The sequence below is a fragment of the Benincasa hispida genome, chromosome 12 (assembly GCF_027475165.1).
Source record: "Benincasa hispida cultivar pf3 chromosome 12, pf3_genome.v1.1, whole genome shotgun sequence".
Classification (NCBI taxonomy): Eukaryota; Viridiplantae; Streptophyta; class Magnoliopsida; order Cucurbitales; family Cucurbitaceae; genus Benincasa; species Benincasa hispida.
The window spans coordinates 76445178-76459969 of NC_143489.1; the positions used below are offsets into that span (position 1 = coordinate 76445178).

Here is a 14792-nt window from a genome sequence, read left to right on the forward strand (position 1 = left end):
GACCTTAGATTTTATGGTTCTTAAACAAGCTACTTCATAATAATAATAATAATAACGTGGACATTGAAATGAGTAATCACAAACTTGTATTTTTTTTCCCCCAAAAAAAGGTGTGATCCATACTCTATGCTCAACCCATAGAATTGGACACTACATAGAAATAAATTACTTGAGAAACAGGGTTATTTCTACTGCTGCTGTGGCTATAGGATTAACTCGTTCAAAAATATATATACATATTGCTTCCTTCATTATATCTTTTGTTACAAGTTAACATAATGACATGAACATACATTCAATATCATCTAAAGACATGTACAATTTCAGAGGGGCATTGAATATCAAATCCATGAAAATTGTGTACTCATCTTGAAAGCTTAATTGACTGTCCTAGAACGGCTTCGCATTCACTCAGGACATCAGTAGTGTTCGAGCTAGAACCTCGTCGGAGCATCCTCTGCTTCCGAAGCCTCTCGTAGCATGGGTTGAAGAATTCATGCTTTAGAGCTTCCTCTGCAGTAATCCTTTGCCTTGGATTAACTGTTAGGCACTTATCCACCAGATCGAACAGTGATCTCGGGATGAGCTTGACGAAATCTGGCCGCTTTGTGTGAGCCTTAACCCAACTTTGTAAATCCATAGGTGGGAAGGATTTTATGTTAAACAGCTCCTGCAACATTAAGAACATCCTCACTAATGACCCAAGATAAGCTCACAAGCAGTTTGTATTTATCAAAACTCTATCTCATCAGCAGACTTCTTAAGAAAATGAAACAAGTGAATATCTGAAAAATCAGACTAATGGTCAGCTAGACACGGCCATGTTTACAGGGGTGGTTAGATGCCATGAACTAGCAAATCAAGTCGTCGACCCACCAAAAGATCACTGGCTTACTAATCCAATCATGATTATTGGTCTGTACAATCAATTCATAAAATGAGGCATACAGAGGTCAGACATAGCTTGAAAGCTCTTTGGAACATAGGGCAAGGTGGAAGGTGCAGTTTTTAAGCATAATAACATAGTTACAAAAGAGTCAAAGACAACAAACTGACATATAGCATTTTTTTTTCTTTTTTTTAAAAGAAACAAAACTTTTCATTGATTGACGCTCAAAAATCTAAATCTCAAAGTATATAAGAAAATGATTGTACAAGCCAAAAAGATGAAAAAGAACTTGGAGAGAGCACGCTATAAAGAAGCCAGGCAAGTCAAACCAAAAAAAAAAAAGCCAACAGAACGAAGGACCAAAACAAAAAATTGACACGAGAGATTTCGCTGCAGCAGGCCAAAAATCTCCAAAAATGACACCAGGAGAAGAGATGCAAAAAAGGAGCAGAGGAAGGCCACTTGTTTATAAGAGAATGAATAATGAGAGGATTTGTGTTGAAAGGAAAAGAAAATGCAGATCTCAATGAGGTGCATGCATCAAGAGTCGAGACAAGTAACTGGGAGGGGTCTCCTTGCCACCAACTACCAAAGCATCCAAGATTCACCTGGGCTATAGACAAGCCTTTTAATGATACTCAATCACAGCAATTATCGTTATGTTTCTTCATGCTTGAGGGCTTCTCAATACAAAAACAGTCGGGATAGATTTAAATTTTGAAAAGCTAAATTTTAGATATATTTATTAGCAAATGAATAATCAAGACTCTTTTCAAGGCATTTAATAAAAACAGTGATTTCTTGCGTAAGATTGAATGAAGGTTTGCAGATGTTAGAAGATATACCCCTGGAAATGCAGATTCACGATCATGTAATTTGGCCACCTCCCATAAATCTTCACTGCCCCTCAATTTAGCAATGTCTTTTATGTTCCTGCCATGATTTATACAAGTCAGAAATACCACTGGACACCAACAAAATGTGAGGGAAAAAAAATAACTTCCGGTTCAGATTTGGAATATTACTGTTCAGGGTCTCCTGTAAAAGGACTTTTTCCAACCATTAGATAGAGAAGAGTAACACCAGCAGACCAGACATCAACCTGAGGACCTTGATGTAGGGACCTGAATAGAACCTACACGATGGGATGCATTGATGGTGAATGCCCAAACACAATAGTAATCGAATGTAGGTCACATTGACCAAAAACTTCACAAAACTACATAGGAGAAATCTAAAATTTGCTTCAAGGTTACAGTGACTAGGTCACCTCTGGAGCTCGAAACCCCTTTGTCCCAGCACAAGAACCCTCTCTTTTACGTCTTGCATCTCCTGGAAGTATCTTGCCATTAGAAATTGACCATAGCATTCAAATACTTCAAAAGTAGAGCATTCATCTACAAACCTTTAGTTCTTAGCACCCTGGAACCAGCTAAAGAAATGCCAGTGCAATGGACCAGCATTGGGCTCGGATGTATAATGTTATTGTCTTCCTTGTCCGGAGGAGCAGCTATCCTTTTCCTTCGTAGATCGGAACTATTTTGGGGGGCATGGTCTGCATTTCGTAATGCATTTTGCACCAAACTTAGCAGTTCCTTTCTTCCTTGACATGGAAGAGGCTCCCTCATATTCTCTGTGGAAAACGTCCTAGCACTTGTTACATCCTTTGCAGAGGTTATACCAGATCCATCTGCACCCTGGCTTCGTACTGCACTCCCACCATGCATATCTGGATATTTTTTCAAGGGTACATAAACTCTCTTTTTCAAGTTCTTTTTGAGTTCGCCAGGCTGCTTAGATTTTCCTGTTTCTCCCCTGCTGACGGATACAAAACCTCTTAAATTCTTCTTTTCTTTAACTGCTGAACCAGACACAGAATGAGGGACAGGAACGTGATCCAAAAATGCATGATGACTTGAATTTGATTTACCTAAATGGAATAGGTCAATCGATCATATTATAAATCATACAACAAATAAATGAAAACAAGACAGTAAATATCAAAAAGAGATTTACTATCAGTTCATACTATTCTGTCAAAATGCAATTTTTTTTTTTTTTTTTTTTTGCCTTAGCAAGTGGACTTTGAAAATTAACTAAAAAACAACGCAGGGTGTCTCAAAGAAGCTTACTTGCTATGGAGTATTTCTGCTGTAAATCCTGAAAAAGAAAATAGTGGACAAAAAAAACATCACAGGATATTAGAATTTTAATTAATGCTCTGTCAATGGAGGTGAAATTTTAATAGATGTAAAATAGCAAAGGAAACACAGGGACCAACCATGGCAAGGTTAAAATCAATGAGGTAACCTTTGTTCTGTTTTCTAGAGAACAGAAAGTTACCAGGCTTAACGTCTCTGTGCATGACCCCCTAAGAGTGTCAAAGAGAAACTGGTTAGACATAGACAGAGTACTCTCTAAAATTTTTCATTTCCTTTCTATCATGCACACAGCCACTCACAGCAATGTCTCACCTGCTTATGCAGACATGCCAAAGCCCTAAACAAGCAGAAACCATACCACTGTAGCCGAACTATATCAATTTCTTTCTTCAGAACCTACATGTTAACATAAGATAAAAACAACATCTTGAATAAAGTTTACAAATTTTGAGAAAATTTAGAGGGTGTAAATACTTTCCATGCTACCATTCCTCCAAAACTAAAATTAATCACATGAAACTACAAAACAATGTTTACTTTCCATATTATTAACCAAGTAGCCCAAAACAGTAACGTCAGAAATATTTCATAATATATTATATTTTCATTTCAAACAAATTACCTCAGGTCTGTCATGTTCGACGTGTTCCAGAATTAAGCACTCGCTGTTGCCACTACTAATGGATCCTTCATACTTGATTATGAAGTTCCTTCCCCTGCATGAAAAGAGATGTATCGATACCACATTGCAATTTGTAAAAGCTTACGTGAATCAAAGAGAATGTTATGATATGTCTTCCCAATATACATACCCAAATCGCTCGAGCATTTTTAGCTCATTGTTTACATTGTGCTTGTGAGCATTAACATGGGGACCTGAAAATGTGAGAATAGAACATTTGTCATATATTTTCCATTATTCAGTAAAGTATTGCTTCCTTAGCATTAGAGTTAAATTATAATTTATCAAATAAGACTCTAACTTGAGAATAAATATAGAACTATTCAAGGAATTGTTAAAAATTTGACAAACATGAATCGATAAACATGTTACAATAAAATTTTTCTCTTTACCAGTAAACACCCACATTCCCATCTAGATGGAAAACTATCATATCAACTAAACAATTACCAAAACGTAAATTAATTCTATCAATTCCAACACAGTAATTTAATCCAGTAAAAACAATAGAGGATTTATCCTCTTGACTTGCAGACTCGTAAACAATTACATTACTTGAATCCTAACTACTTATGGGACAGCACCAAATTAGAGAGTAAAATTTTGCTAAAGTATCGGCGTCCAAAAGACCTGAATTCTGGTTCAAATTAAATCTGTTTACCCATTTTAAGTTACATGCATGTAGTTGGAATTTCCTTCCTTTTTTACCTTTTCGCCTGCATGTAGGTGAATTTTCTGAAGATAATTAAAGGGAAGTTTCCTTTGGCCCTCGTGTTTCCAAGTTCCAATTTCCTATTGAGCCTTACATGTTTTTCCATTAATCAATTATTCAATGAGTTATCGAAAAACCAACAAGTCATGCATGTAATAACCCCCTCTCACCCTATTAAAAAAAATAAACGAAGACATACAACTAGTCATATTTAGAGAATTCTAGACAGTCTTCATCTCTTAAGGAGTGGTGGCTCTCATTGTTTCAAGCTTCCAATGAACTTCTTGACAAGAGAGAGACAACAGAACTTTCAATGTAAAAGAGAAGAACTACAATTTATTGTTTGATGATTATTTGTATACAAGCAGCCACCTGGTACAAGTTAGAAAAGTCTTTTGAAACTTCTCTCTGTAACATTTGTGCTTATTGGAGGGGATGTGTTAACCTCCATTAGCCTTTAGTACACTTTATATTAATGAAATATCTATTCCTTTCCTTTGATGTACGTACGTATGTACGTATGTATGTATGTATATGCATGTGTATAAACCATTCCAAAACTGATTAAAAGAGCAGCATAAAAGTAAACCAGGTTTACATTTGATAGCTATCCGTTTCCCATCATTTTTTCTTCGAGCCCTGTAAACAGTTCCATAGCCACCTGAATAAGTTTTGAACATCATTAGCACCAGAGGAAATGGGAAGAAATAGGAATCTGCCACTCGGAGATGTAAGCAAAGGAAGTTGCATACCAGAACCTTCTTCTTCCTCGATGATGAAAGACTCGAACTGAGGAAATGATGTTTTCTCCAACTGTTTCAACAGATCAATAATTAGGCAATTGTTTTGCAACTTCAAACCACATATGCCCAATAGCACATTTAGCTCAAGCATTCATTATCGCTCAAGGACCTCAAAAATAAAAGTAGATAGCTTCAAAGGTAGTGCAAAAGGGGTGTTAGATAAACATACCTTCATAGATGGACTGGTAGGATCCAAAGGATTTTCCTTAATGTGCACATTCCCATTTGAATTCTTCTTGACCTTCTTCACCTTGGACATCAATTTATTAACATTGTTATAACAGTTTTGCTGCTTGACAGGATGAGAAACCTCCTTATAAACTGCAGACTCCATGAGAACTTCCTCAGGAGATGGAGTACATTTTTGTGATCCATCTACTTCCCCCAAGGTCTTGACAGATGGCTCCTCGTTACACGGTTGGTCAGGTATGGAACAGGGAATCTGAGTTTCGCCCTTCCTGGATATATCCTCTCCATCCATGTATGTAGTTACTGGATTTCTCAAGTCTAGAAAGTTTCTTTCTGCTTCACCAATTACTATATGCCCTTCCAAGTGAGCACGGTTTTCTGTTGTTCTAGTGTACTCAGAGCAATTTTGCGTTTCACAGATCTTGTTTTTCTCATCTTCAAGCTTCCATTCCAAAATATTAGGAAGATGCCTAGTGCAAATCCCATTGTCAACCTCGAGAGGTTGAACATAAGGTTGCATATCATCTCCATGACACAATGCAGATATGTTTCCTAACTTATAAGCCAATTTGCAGTTTTTGTCATAAACAAGTGTGTTTGTGGAGCTACACGATGCACCCAGAGAAAAATCGAAGTTACATGACATTTCTCTGTCTGTGTGCCTTAAATTAGGCATGCTCGAGTCTTTTTGGACTTCATGCATGTGGCAATCATGTCCATTCTCACTTAAAGGCCCAGCATCATCTTTAATCATAGTTTTACTAGCTTGAACAGAAATATCAGCTCCCATTTGTCCAGCGTGACTCATTAAAAAATATGGAGAATCAGGATAATCAAGGGAGCAGGGCATTTCATCAAATTTTACATCCAAATGTCCCATACTGAGTTTTTCAAAAAGCAAATCAACTGTAAACGAGTTTAAACTGGTGAGAGTCACATAGTCAGCAGGTACCTTTACGCAGAAATACGAAAAAAAGTCAGATGTGTCTTGCATTTAACAAACTAAACAAGCATGTCAAAGTCATTAGTTCTAGAACATAAAGCAAAATAGAAATAAACTAAAGACCAACTTCATCAGAAAACTAAGAGATTTCTTAAACTATTGCATTACCATGTAACTATAGAAGAATGAAACTGGAAGCAATTCCAAGATAACAAGCTCAATATAAATATAATTTACATTTGTTTCATTGGATCAACGACCCCAACTCAATAAAAAAGTTAATGTTTATTATCAGAATAAAAATAATAAATAACGATAGGAAATATAGCCATCAACCAGATCGAATTAATTGAATGTGTGAGTAAAACTATGAGAAGTACAAAACATTCCATCCAAACTTAAAAGGAACAAAGAAATATTGTGTGTAGCTAAGAAGACATTTTTTAATCACTCATAAAAATGTTATAGTTTCATAGTTGCAAAAGAGAGCATCTCGATCCTTAAGTAGAATAATGCATCTAAACAATATGGGTCATCCAAATTCTTAGAGGTTACACAGTAAAAACATAACTGGAAAATGAATTGAAGGAGCAAAGTTGAAAAAGTACCTCAGCATAATTATGAGAAATCCTTCTTGTTATTGACAGACAACTTTCATTCCCTACAACAGCCATAAATCATCTTTGGTCGGACTATGAAAATAGTAACTAAGATGATAAATCAAGTAAACACTGCTGGAAATAGCAAATAAAGAAAACAAAAAACAAACCCTAAACTCATACCAATTCCAGAAGTTGAAGTTAACATCCTTTTTCCATCAAAACGTCCTCCAGAATCTAAGACCGATCTTCTCCGTTTCCGACAGTACGTTTTAATATCTCTACCACAAAACCTATCCGGCTCTGTAACTCCAAAACCCCGTCTAAGAAAATCCCATCCACTAGTAGTCTTCGTAAAATACCGCCCCACAGCAGAGATCGCAACAATGGAAATGTAAACAAGACCATCATCCCCTAAACAAATAGGAGAGCCAGGATTTTCGCATAGATACCGAACAATATATGGTGTAACACTGAACAATTCGCATCTCACAGCAAGTTCTTCCACAGAAGCAGGACGACCGATATCCAACAATATCGTGAACAGATACCAAGATTTTTGCAGTTCAACAGTGCTATGTAGACTATACTCAGCCGAGTTAAAACGAAAATAATCAGCCATAACTTGCAAAGAGTCAAATCAATTACACAACAAACCGTAGTTCCAAGATCTCATATCTATGCGCGTTGTTGACTGAAGCACCTTCCTCAAGTTGAACCCCAACTCCTCAGATCTGCAACAACTAAAATTATCTTTCCCTTCGCGCTGAAGATTTTAACTACAGTTATACGAAAGAATTAACTATCAAACGATGAGTAGATAACCGATTGAACCTTGAATTGATTGGTTGAAGATCTGGAAGGGGATAAAGAAAAGAGAGTATGAGATTAGGGCTAGAGAGAAAGGGAAGAGAGTAGAAGCGGGAAAAGATGAATGTGAAGAAATTTGGAGGGCTTCGGAGTTAAAGAAGGGAATTCCCGCCTTTTCTGTTTGGCTACGGGAATTACCAAGACCCCATTCCGGATAAAACTAGATTAAAGATTTTCTCGCTAAGCTAAAATGGTAGGGATTAATTTACCTTTTTAGCCCTTGAGTTTTCCGTCATTGATGTGTTTTATATCTAAGAGTCGTTTGGTTTAAGATTTTAAAGATGTCCAGAAATTGAAATAAAAGGTTTGTGAATAAAACAGTTAATTTTGTACATGGGAATGATTGTATTTGGTTGTACATGGGAATATTATCAGATTTTTATACTAACCAATTAATTTTGTATTTTATTTATAAAATTAATCACGAACATCTCTATAAAATTTTGATAGATTAATTGATAAAAAATAAACTCAATTCAAAGTTTTGAGCAAAATTAATTATTTAACTATCAAATAATAATATTAATTCAATTATTAATTACAAATATTTGTAAAATGAGTCGTTTATAATTAAAGTTACTTAATTATCTGATTTGATGTATCAATTTGATGAATTTATATAAATATGATGTATTAATTAATAAAACAGTTAGAGATTAATTTTTTTAAAAAAAATACCACATTTTGTGATTAAAAAATAATGAATCATAATTAATCGATAATAAACTAATTATAATTATTAACAAATAATCTCATCAGATATTAAGTCATAATGATAATTAATTAACTACATATATAATTTATTAATGAATTAATAATATTAATGCATCAGATTTATTATATAATTAATTGCATAATTAATTAATTTGAAGTATTTAAATTCAAATATTATAATTTAAAATTTAATATAATTTTCTAAATTATAAATTTAATATTCATATATTAATGAATTTTAATAATATAAAATAAAATAATAAATTCATGTATTAAAATGGGAGGGAGTGTAGGCATCAAGAAATCCAACACTTTTGGATGGGTTTAAGAAATGCATGGGAATAGCGCCTAAAGCTTCAAAACTTGTACCAAACAAGAGGATTTGTATCCCTTAATTAACTCTTCAATTAATAAAACTACAAAAAAAATAATAATAATAATAAATTAACTACCAATATTTTTTAATAAAAACTGATAATATAAATGTGCTATATAAAAAGAATGAATTGATAATAAATGTATTAAACTGAAGAGTGGTGGGTAAATTTAGTCAAATTTTAATGGCTTAAAATTGATCTAATAACTTAATGTAATACAAATAAATTAACCGAAAGTTAATTATTGAAACTAATTTTTTATTAATTTTATACTTTATAATTGCATAAAAAAAATGTATAACATATTCTCAAACATAACAAAACACAGTCATCTTTAATTCTCATACATTATTTATGTTATAACGAAAGGTAGTTGCGCAAGGTAGTTGCGCCATGGAGAAACTATTGTCCTGAAAGCAATTAGGGCGTGGATCTTGGTGCTAATCGTTATGCGTGCACTCGTCAGAAAATGGAACTAATGAGAAGAATGCTCGAAACACAAGAATAATTTACCAAACCCGACCAATCAATCGAACAGTAATGGTGCATGCATGTGGTGAACATATTATATTTCCACCATCAATACACTTTGGATTCTCATCTAGAATGCCTTGGTATTTATACCCTCTAGGCAATTCTAAATCTATCCATGTGGGACAAAACTGCTCACTCCCCTCAACTTTTCCCATGGACCTAAACCCAAAAGTCATTTCCAACAATCCCCAGCAAATTACTATTACAAAAAAAGTTAATAAGTGAACAATATAAAAGATTATTTGAAAAAAAAATGTTCTGAGCAAATAAAAGAGATCAAACTTAAACATCAATATCTAACGATTTGAATTGATGCATGATGAAGTAAGGCAATAACCTTGTTAGAGAGAGTTACCTCTTTTCAATAACACTGGTTGAGACCCCCACAACACGTTTTACTCCTAATCATTCTCTCACTCATGCGATATTAAGTGTGCTTATTAGGCCATACATATAAATCTCGAGTCACCGTGAAAGCTCTAGAAAGATACCTTTAAACTCTTTCATAGAAGGTGGCCACACCTTTACTATCACGTTAGATGCTTCGTCAAGTTTGTTAGAGACAAACCACTCAAACTGAGCAATGAAAACTTAGTCATTTAGTCCGTGTCAGGACCATCTTCATCAAGTATGTCAAAGACAAATCATTCAAATATTGAGCTATAAGGATTTCATCATATCCATCAAGTCCATATAAGGATCACCCAACGAAGGGCTATGGATCATTAAGAGATTTTACTATTATATGTCAGGTCCATCCTAGGACTACCCACATAACAGACTATGGACCATTAAGTCTATCGCAACAGACCACCCAAACAAATGACTACGAACCATCAAGTCTATCATAATATACCACCCAGACAAAGGGCTATAGAATCTTATAATGGTTTAAGCCTCATGTTTACCAATGATCCTAAAAAAAAATTATTTGCTAGTCATTTGGTCAAAGGATTAGCCAAAATTTTCTCATAAATCACGAATTTCAAGAAAATAATTCCTCCCTTTAATAATTATTTCATGGCTCCATGTTTAAGACATATATGTCTCCTTTTACCATTATATATACTATTCTTGGCAATACCTATGACAATGTGTGAATCAAGTGCACAGAGACTGATACTGATGCCCCCCACAATGGTACATCCTCTAGTCTAAGCCATTCAGCCTTCTGTCTTGCTAGTTTTAGAGTAATAAATTCAGAGTTCATAGTGGATCTAACTGTGCAAGTCTGTTTTGCAGACTTCCATGATATTGCTCATCCTTAGAGTAAAAATGCATATCCACTTGTAGAACTGACCTCGTCATTATCAGATACCCAGTTTGCATCACAATAACCTTCTAATACAACATGAAATTTGTTAAAATGCAAACAATAGTCCATGGTACCCTTAAGATGTCTCAACAGACGACGAAGAGCACTCCAATGATCCTTATCAAGATTATGTATATATTTACTCAATTGACAGGCTCGAAACTTACGTCGTTAATAAGCTTCAAACTTGATCAAAAGAAAATTTGTAAAAATTGAACTACTCCTATCACTACAAAGACGTATCAATAGTGGTAAGTCCAAGTTGATCCGTTGGGAAGCGCGATTTGTTTCGTTAAGTTAATTTTCTGACTAAAGCAATGAATGGGGGTTTTGGTGTGAAAAAAAAAAATAAAACGTGCGAAATTAAAATAAAACGGTAATTGTAATATAGAATAGGACTCTATCTAATTTCTAGAGCAAGAGAGAGTTTCTTATACAATTTCTTTCATTAGGCACCAATTAATTACACTGGATCCGTCAACCCCTCGACCTATTAGAAAATCTAATAGCTAAATTAGCCAAATTTGATATTAAACTAAATTAGCCCTAATTCAATTCACAACTCTTCCTTCTTGGCGACATATAAGTTAAAATTGAATTGCATTTTGAAAGGGTTTAAATGTTGAGACATACTATAAGCAGGAAAAGCCATAACTTATAACATGATTATTTGGAAAAGATTATATTAGGGTATACATGTATTTGGTTAGAAAAAGTCTAGACTTTACACATGCGATCCTAATATGCGCAACTAAATCAATCAATATATGCATAGGCTATGACGATTTTGAAAACAATAATTTCAATAAACTAATTTGTCAGATCAATTTATAAAAGTTTCATTAATATTCAATAAAATCATCCCAAAAAGTTCATAACAATTCGGTTAAATTAACTAGAAATCCTTCAAAAAATTAAACATAGGGCTCTTTGCTTAAATAAATTAGATAGGAGTTTCCTCTTAATTCATAGACAAATCCGAGATACACGTCCAATCCGTCAATTACAACCCAAAATAAAAATAAAAACTAACCTAAAGATACTAAGATTTTAAGGAAAAGAAAGAAGATTGAAGTTTAACTTTGGCCTCCATCAATTCAACCCCGAAAAGTTAGCATGTTTTGACCTAAAGACGAATGGAGGTATTTATAGAAATCATCACAACATCACAATGCTAGAAGCAATGTTACAGCCAACTCGAAGCGTTGCAACGCTCCTCTGCACACTAGGCTACTGTCTTTCAGCATCAGGCGAGCGTCGGGGCTTCGTATAAGATGAGTGTTGCGACGCTAAAACAGGGGCGTTTTGGTCTTTTTGACTCATCTGAAGCCTAGATGCTCAAATCACCTTCAAATTGCTTCAAATTAACATCGTTCTTCACCAAATCGTCAATTCTACCTCTTGATTGCTCGATACCTACAAAATAGGAAAATAAACACATAAAATCTAATAACGAGCCCAAATTAAGCTATTAATAATAGCTCTTTTTTAGAGCTATCATCAATCTACTCACAACATATGCAATATAATGTCTAGTATAGATCATTAAAAACGTAATACTACCTATATTTTTTGAATATTCAGACTGAGATACACATTCACCTTTATTTTTCTTAAAAATTATACTAACATCATAAGGAGTTTTTGCAGGAGGATCATCAAAACAGTCAAACTTCTTTAGTAATTTTCCAATGTAGTGTGATTGACACAGAGAAAAAACCATTTTCAGTTTTTCTTATCTTAACACCAAGTATTACGTCAACTTCCCCCAAATCTTTCATTTCGAAATTGGAAGATAATAACAATTTGGTATTACATATCGTCTCTATGTTTCTTCCAAATATGAGCATATCATCAACATACAAACATATAATCACACACTCAACTCTAAACAACTTCAAAAGACACATATCTGAGGAGTTTACTTTAAACCCATTATTTATCAAAGTATCAATGATTTTTTCATACAATTTTTTGGGAGCTTGTTTAAGACCATAAAGAGATTTTTTTAGTTTACATATTTGTTTTCCTGACCGACTACTGTAAAGCCTTCAGACTGTACCATATAGATTTATTCTTCTAGATCACCATTGAGGAATGTTGTTTTTACATCCATTTGATGAATTAGAAAGTCTGTGGATAGCAACTAGTGCAATAAAGGCTCTGATAGTAGCTATTTTTGTTACAGGAGAATACGTGTCAAAGTAGTCAATACCTTGTTTTTGTTATACCCTACTACTACCAATCTAGCCTTGTATCTTTCAATTAAACCATATGGCCTTATTTTCCTTTTGAAAATCCACTTGCACTTAATAGGTTTACTTCATTTTGGAAGATCTACTAAGTTTCTAAGTTTGATTCATGATTATAGAATATCCAGTTCACTCTTAATATCTTCTATCCATAAGCTAAAGTCTATAGAACTTAAGGTTCCTTGGTAAGTTTTAGGATCCTAATTTATTAGACACATATATGCAAACTGATAATCTATATCATCTGGCTTCTCAACTAAAAAAGTAGTTAAAAATTTAGGACCAACATTTTTCTCAATTCTGTCTCTTACTTCTTCTAGGTTCCATATCATGCATTATATCTATGGTGCTAACATCTACAATGTCAGACATACTACTAGAAGTTACATTATTTCTTGTTTCATGCATACTATTAGACAAGAAGACATGGAAACAAAATCATTCTCACAATTAGTCGTTCAACCAGATTCAGTGTTTCCCTTTTTTCAATGGAAAAACATGCTAAAAAAATTATGCATCCCTATATTCACATACGGATCTATCATTCAAACACATAAATCTGTATGCAACACTATCTTGTGCATAACCAACAAACACACGATCAAAAGTTTTAGATCCTACCATAGGTTTCTTGAACATAAGATATGGTACCTTAGCCAAACATCCCCACACCCCTAGGTAAGAAAGATTAGGTGCATATCATTTACAAAGTTCGTAAGGTGTCTTATCTAGTTTCTTGTGGGTACTATGTTAAGAATAAAATAGGCAGAAAGCACAATTTCCCCTCACATGTTATCAGACAATCCAGAACTTAACAACATAGCATTCGTCATCTCCTTAAGAGTTATATTTTTACGTTTTGCTAGACCATTTTGTTGTGGTGAATAAGGTGTAGTAAATTCATGAATAATGTCATTTGATTCACAAAATTCTTTAAGTGTATTACTATTGTATTCACCACATTTATATGATCTTAACCTCGTAAACTACTTATCTAATTGATTCTCTACTCTTGCTTTATATTTCAAAAACATACTATTAACTTCATCTCTTGTCTCTAAAAGATAGATTTTAGTATATATAGAAAAATCATCAACAAAATAAATGTAGTAATTTTTTTCATCTTTACTTGTGCCGTTTTTAAAATTAGCTAAATCAAAGTGAATCAGTTCTAGTAATTCTGTACTTTTAGATGTGATGAGTTTAAAAGGTTTCTTGATAAACTCCATTTCTACACAAACAGGACATTTACTAGTTTCATGTATTTCATATGCATTAATCAATTTTAAATCATTCACATGACCTAGTCTACCATGCCACATATCAAGAGACTCAACTATGTAAGTAAAATTAGAAGCACTTGCATTCATCATATTTGTAACAAAGACAGTGTTCAGTACAAAAAGACCATTAGCAAGATATCTCTTACTAACAAAGTCTCAATTTTTTTGGAGGACAACCTTGTCAGCTTCTACGACAATCTTAAGCCCAGCCCGATTCAACAGACTCCCATACACCAAGTTCCTACGTAAGGAAGATACATGCAATACATTACTTAAGGATAAAGTTTTTTCAGAGGTTAATTTTAAAAGAATGTTCCATTTTTCAAGCATTCTTGTTGTGGCCGAGTTATCCATGAACACACGTTATCTGCCAGTAGTGTTCTCGTAGTCATGGAAGAGCTCTCGGTTTGAACATAAATGTCTCGAAGCTCCTGTGTCAAGTATCCAGTCAATTTTGTTTTCCACCAG

The 14792-nt window shown here is 34.0% G+C and overlaps 1 protein-coding gene across 1 annotated transcript; it reads right to left on the reverse strand.

The window, feature by feature from the left end:
- Positions 1 to 211: 211 nt before the first annotated feature.
- On the reverse strand, positions 212 to 7917 carry LOC120068469 (Protein kinase superfamily protein). Its single transcript, XM_039020255.2, has 15 exons — positions 7163 to 7917; positions 6989 to 7041; positions 5418 to 6389; positions 5198 to 5258; positions 5044 to 5106; positions 3864 to 3927; positions 3674 to 3767; positions 3364 to 3447; positions 3171 to 3260; positions 3022 to 3049; positions 2295 to 2819; positions 2160 to 2221; positions 1915 to 2024; positions 1735 to 1822; positions 212 to 670 (listed from the first exon to the last, which is right to left on the reverse strand). Exons 1-15 carry the CDS (start codon positions 7599 to 7601, stop codon positions 365 to 367), a joined length of 3039 nt encoding a protein of 1012 aa, XP_038876183.1. The 5' UTR covers positions 7602 to 7917; the 3' UTR covers positions 212 to 364.
- Between the last annotated feature and the right edge of the window lie 6875 nt (positions 7918 to 14792).

Bases quoted from the DNA above. Each gene is read 5' to 3' on its own strand.
- LOC120068469 (XM_039020255.2), bottom strand. From the start codon at position 7,601: ATGGCTGATTATTTTCGTTTTAACTCGGCTGAGTATAGTCTACATAGC. The intron at 7,042-7,162 runs GTATGAGTTTAG...TGGCTGTTGTAG, and splicing joins AACTTCAACTTCTGGAATTG to GGAATGAAAGTTGTCTGTCA. The intron at 1,823-1,914 runs GTAATATTCCAA...AAATCATGGCAG, and splicing joins TTTACAGGAGACCCTGAACA to GAACATAAAAGACATTGCTA.